Source organism: Nasonia vitripennis (assembly GCF_009193385.2).
Source record: "Nasonia vitripennis strain AsymCx chromosome 3 unlocalized genomic scaffold, Nvit_psr_1.1 chr3_random0004, whole genome shotgun sequence".
NCBI classification, from domain to species: Eukaryota; Metazoa; Arthropoda; class Insecta; order Hymenoptera; family Pteromalidae; genus Nasonia; species Nasonia vitripennis.
Window position 1 is genome coordinate 2,109,148 of NW_022279623.1, and position 6,007 is coordinate 2,115,154.

Here is a 6,007-nt window from a genome sequence, read left to right on the forward strand (position 1 = left end):
ACAATTAGTTTATCGTGTACGTTCCGCGATGACGATTGCAGTGCCACAGTATGCGAAATGGGTAGTAGTTTGCGCGGGAAATTCAAAATTTGGACAAAAAAAATAGTCAAAAAATGCTAGAAAGAATGTAATGAATTTTTATAAAATATATAAAGTTATTTCATTGTTATTAAATATTCTTATGTTAAAATAAAGGTAATTCCTAAAGAAAATAATTATTTTTTAGAACTTTTATTCATAAATGAGTACAAGTTTGTACAAAATACAATTTTAATATAATTTTGTACAACCGAAATACAAACTCTGCTTCTCCAAAATGTTAGCTTAAAAATCTCTTATTATAAAATAATAGTTATTCATATTCAGGATCTAGATACGCTGTGTTATACTCGATATCTTTGTCAATCTCTAAGTCTTCGGTAGCATTTTCAACTTGTGGACCTGTTCTAAGCTGCATAAATGCAGCAGCGATATCAGTACACAGCTTTTCCATTGCACTTGTAATTTGTGCAAATCCTGTTTCCAGGATTACATTTCAATCAATAAAATAAGTGATATAAAATTGTAATTGATATTCTGTTAATATTTATTTTTCAGTATACGTCCTGGCTTTCCAGCACAAAATCATGCCAATAATGACAGACATGTTTTCGAAGAGGGAGATTTTCAAGCTGGAATTCTGGAGAGGCAGCGTTTAATTTATCGTTACTATGTATAAAATATTACTAATCTGAAATTACCAAAATTGTATTTTGTAATAAAAGTTCTAAAAATAAGTTACCTACAGAATTACTTTCTTTTCACATTGTAACCTTAATTTTATAATTAAAAATAATATTATACATTTAGAACAAGTTCTTTCCAGCATTTAAAAAAATTTTTTGTCCAGTTTTTGAATTTCCCGCGCAAACTACTACCCATTTCGCATACTGTGACACTGCAATCGTCACCGCGGAACGTACACGATAAACTCGTTTATCGATATATGAGCGGAGAGCAACCCCCCGCAGCTGTACGCGGTGTAATCTAAATTTGGCTACTTTCGTGTGCTGCCACCACTAGGATGCTCTGCGAAGTGGCATTTCAAAAGCCAGGAAAAGCGCCGGCCTACTAACCGTAGGCGAAAATCGATGATTCGCGAGTAATAAAACATCAGTTTGTGTTTCGCTTGGGTTCACCTCTTTTCCATCCGCTCTGCTGCTTTTCCGCCCTTGGAGCCTTGCAGCGTTCATTCCTTCCCTCGAGTTCATTCTGTTCGTTAGTGGAAGATCCGAAGATATGGAGTCTGCAATTATGCATCTAGAAGAAAGCGTAGGTTCCTTGTTGACATTCATAGTAGATAAGTATTTTGTTTTTGGAACACCTGGGTTATATTTGAAAAATTAACTATTTTACAGATAATTGATCTACATAATTAGAAAGTTGCTAAGATTATTCTGATGCATGGAAAAAAGGAGTAATATTTATGTTGTTGCAGGTACAAAAGGCTGATGGAAAGCTTGATATGATCGCTTGGCAAATCGATGCCTTTGAAAAGGAATTTCATGATACTGAGTCAGAGGTTTGTGTTGAAAAAATATGTTCAGTAAATTGACTTGTTAATCAGTTGTTCAAAATTATAAATTGATAATAATTTCACAGCCAGTGTCAGTACTACGTTTACTACGATCAGTGACTCAAGTAAAGGAGGAGTACCAGGTTTTACGTCAAGATATTCAGGAAGTTCAGCAACTGCAGAAGCAACTCACGGATTCTCTTCGAGCTCAGCTTTTACAGGTCCATGGACACTTTAATGTCTTGCGCAATAGAATTGTTGGTCGCAACAGAACACCACAGCTTAAGTAAAAATAGTTATTTAATGTATTTAGAAGTTGCTTTTTTTCATTTAATCATCAGAATTTTCATTTCATCATGATTTTCTTGTCATTATATGAATCACCTACTTCAATATGGAAAATTTCAACTTTTGGCCCTTAGAATATAAAAACTAAAATCAAATTTATTAAAATAGCTAATTTGGACTCTAGTAAAATATTAACTTTTTTATATTTTAAGTTAAGGAAAGTCTGTGACAAATTTATGCAGAGTTTAGAGATTAGTCTGGTATACAGGGCCAATTTATGAATGGACAAATTGAATTGGAAAGAAAATACTAAGTGGCATCATTCAATTAACAGTTTTTCACAGCCTTTCGAATGACATATTTTGTTGCGCTTGGCAAAAAGCAATGTGTTTACATACATGCTTGTGCAAATCTTGCTTTATCTAAATGCTCCCTATAAGACGGAGTCTCAATTAACTTCTAAGCAAAATAATTTGCATGCATTTATTAGATAAATTAATACTCAATTGGGTGATATCACTCAAATAAAATGTTCGCTGAAAATGTTAATAACACTGGATCGAATATCTAATGATATCAGAGTTATAAAATAACATCGAATATAATTACTGATATAAAAGCACATCTCTCGGTATTTCATAAATTATCTAACACTGGTCATACAGTCAATTTTAGGAATACCAGCTCTATTCTATCTAATCTAAAAAGAAACCATACAATAAAAATAAGACCATCATTACAATCAATTTTTTTTTATGATATTTACCTTAAGTAAATCAAATAATTATTTTAATATTATTATAGATTTACATAATAGTAAAATTATTTTACTATTTCAATAAATTAAAAAAAAATTGTTTAGTTTCAGATGATTTTTAAATAACTAAAAAATGGTTATTACAAATAAATAAGTATAACTGAAAACAACATTATTGCCTTAAGACTTAGGACACATTAAATGCATTCATCGTGTTGAGTATAGGTACTTCTAGACGTACGAAATAACCAATACTCAAATGTTAGCGATATATTCTAATAGATTATTAATGTGTTTGTCAAGAAATAAATAATAATCTAAAGGTTAGATTATGAAATTTTTTAAGTCTCGTTTTAATTTACAAGAAAAGTTATCGCCATATGAAGTTCATATAGCTTTTTTGCTTAGAAAAACGTTATTTAAAAATACCTTTTTTTGTTAATTGGATCAAATTGAATATCTTTTTCCCAGATTTTTTATTTATTTATACATTTTTGTATTTTCATTATTGATTGAGTATAAGTATATGCTTAACAGAAGATAAGCTAAAAAAATATTCTTCCAGAAAAATCGTTTTCTTCTTAAAATTCGGGTAAAATCACCAGTGGTCTGAACTACTGCACAAAACTTTATCGTTTGTTGGTACAAAAAGGTATTTTACATACTTTTAGCTAGTTATATTTTCATGACTTTATCAGATAACTTTTATTGGCGCTATGAGTAAATTTTACTCGCGACTTCTCTTCGTGTATTCGGAGTCATACAATTTTATAAAACAATGCGTAACAAATTTTATTATACAATCAGTTTTTTACTTTTTTATTTATATTGAAAAAATTGTAGGCTTATTGAATAAAATATTGCTATACTTCAATACAAAAAGGTCAATTTCAATGATGTGTATAATCTACAAATTATTTTTTAATCTTTTACAAAATTTTGGGATCGAAGATTCTCCTCCACTTTGTTATTGTAAATTTCTAACATTGACTAATTTTTTTTACCGATCGTTAACTCATCAACTTTTCGAACTTTTCTTATACAGTATAGTTTTATGTAATTTTTATATGAAAATTCTACTATATAGTAAACAACAATAGAGCAATTCAATCAAATTTCATACCTGCATTTAGAAAAATTTTACCCTCTATGCATGTATATGTAAGTCAAGAGAAAAATGGTCTGGAACACATTTTTGCGTGCCAAAAGTTTATGAAATTTTATTTTAAATTTTGAGTATATACATCGTAATAAATTATATGTGTTAAATTAATAAATAAACGTTTAATATTGTAGACCACATATCACATGTATAAGATTTATACATAGTGTTTTACAAATTCACGTTTACACTAGCTTCTAACACTAAATTTTTTGCACGCTTTCAACATTCTTTGAATAATAAAATGTCGATATTGTCGATGGTGCACAATACAAAACAATTTTCGAAAACTTATATTATGCTACAATAATCTCAGTCACCATAATAAATTAACAATTACAAAAGTTGTATCACCATGGTCTATCTGTAAATTCGAACATTAGATTAAGTGTTTTATAATTTTAGGGATTAATAAATTGTTGAATAGATGTAATCGGTGCCTCTTACTAATTGACAAGTTATTTTTTCAATATCTCATATCAAACGTTCAATTTGAATACCATACGAAATGAATATATATATATATATATATATATATATATATATATATATATATATATATATATATATTTCATTGATTTGAATTTATAATATATTGAACAGACAGAAAAACTGTGATTTTGTCATGTTATGCACACATTATTTGTACTAAAGCTTTACGTAACAAGCGTGAACATAATTAGTTTAGAAATGCGATAAACAACAAAGATATGGAACAAAAAAATTAACTTACCCTAGTTATATCTAAAATTAAATTATTTTTTAATAATATTGCTATGCAAAGTACATGATAATTTACAATTCGATTGCAATGACGATTATTTATGTGTGTGTGTATACTTGAGGATTAATATTAAATAACAATTTTACAACTATTTTACAATACACATTGCATGGGTATAAAAACCACAATTAAATTTTTTGCAATAAAATTGGTTAATACATAAATAAGAAACCTTTTTTTGTTCATAAAAACTTTGTTGTGTGCTGTATTTCGTTGAATGACTTGTTACAGCAGTATAATTTTTTAAATATATATTTACTTTTGGCATTTAATTTACATTCTAAATATTTCTGTTCGCAACAATCTGTATCTTTCTAAATATTTATCACATTATATGCTATAAAATAAACTGTTATATCTGCAGCTGTAAATCGTTACTTGTTTTTATGTTACGTTTTGTCTTTTATGTTATAATATCCCTTATAAAAACTCAGCTATATAGTTGTGGTTAGGATATTACTGTATCATCAATGATGATATAGTAAAAATCTTACGCAAATACATCTGTCAAGAGGAACTGATCAATGTAATCTACTACAAGAATCGTTTAATATAAACGTATATTTTTTTATCATTAACTTAGACATTTTTATTCTAGATTTTTCAATAGTTACCCAGATAATTTTTAAATAAAATAATATATATATATATATATATATATATATATATATATATATATATATATATATATATATATATATGGATGGATTTTTAAATCAAAGGACACGACACTAAGAAGTTATGTTTCCTCCCATTCACTGCGATGACTCAGTATTTCTCACGATAAGAAACATCGATCCTTTTTGTTTGAATGTACGAATCTCCAGGAAATGATTTAATCTCAAGTATAAGCTTGATCGCTTTATTCTAAGCTGTAAGGGATGGGAAAGGAACTCGTCATTGGTTGATCAGTCGTGGTTATAATAAAAATTATGAATAACAAAGTTTATTAAGTTAAGTGCATATATATGTACAAAATTTATAATTATATGTACATACATATATTTCTTTAAACAAAATGTGATATCCTTTATAGGCAATAGAGTAAAGCTTTACATTTGAACTTTCATAGCCTGTACACACGGTTCAAGGTTTAAAGCGAGACTTGGAAAGAATCATATATTTTATTATGATGCGAGAGTTAGTCATTTCCGATCTTTCGAAAATTTTTTGCATAGAATACTAAGTCGTGTATATAATATGCAGAAAATAAATAATATTCTAATTTTAAAACAGTTAGCAACAATAAGTTACTTATTTACGTTTAGAATATATTTTTATGATGGAAGTTTCAAACAAGAAAAAATGTATCATTTTAAAAATAATTTTGAATTCCCAATTCCTGCAGATATGTACGTAGTGTATACAATTAGGAACCATTAAAGTGCGCTTTGCAACACGCACTATAGCTTGCAGAAGACCGGTTGTGCTTTCAAGGGCTAACATAACGTAAAGTTGCTA

General features: G+C 28.2%; 1 protein-coding gene across 1 annotated transcript; it reads left to right on the forward strand.

The window, feature by feature from the left end:
• Positions 1 to 839: 839 nt before the first annotated feature.
• On the forward strand, positions 840 to 4,917 carry LOC100678328. Its single transcript, XM_003427657.5, has 3 exons — positions 840 to 1,311; positions 1,478 to 1,561; positions 1,642 to 4,917. Exons 1-3 carry the CDS (start codon positions 1,279 to 1,281, stop codon positions 1,843 to 1,845), a joined length of 321 nt encoding a protein of 106 aa, XP_003427705.1. The 5' UTR covers positions 840 to 1,278; the 3' UTR covers positions 1,846 to 4,917.
• The last annotated feature ends 1,090 nt before the right edge of the window (positions 4,918 to 6,007 follow it).

What these genes read in the sequence shown, in the direction of transcription:
- LOC100678328 (XM_003427657.5), top strand. Translation starts at nt 1,279, where the DNA reads ATGGAGTCTGCAATTATGCATCTAGAAGAAAGC. An exon ending in TTATGCATCTAGAAGAAAGC is followed by an intron (nt 1,312 to 1,477) that starts GTAGGTTCCTTG and finishes ATGTTGTTGCAG; the next exon opens with GTACAAAAGGCTGATGGAAA. An exon ending in TTCATGATACTGAGTCAGAG is followed by an intron (nt 1,562 to 1,641) that starts GTTTGTGTTGAA and finishes ATAATTTCACAG; the next exon opens with CCAGTGTCAGTACTACGTTT.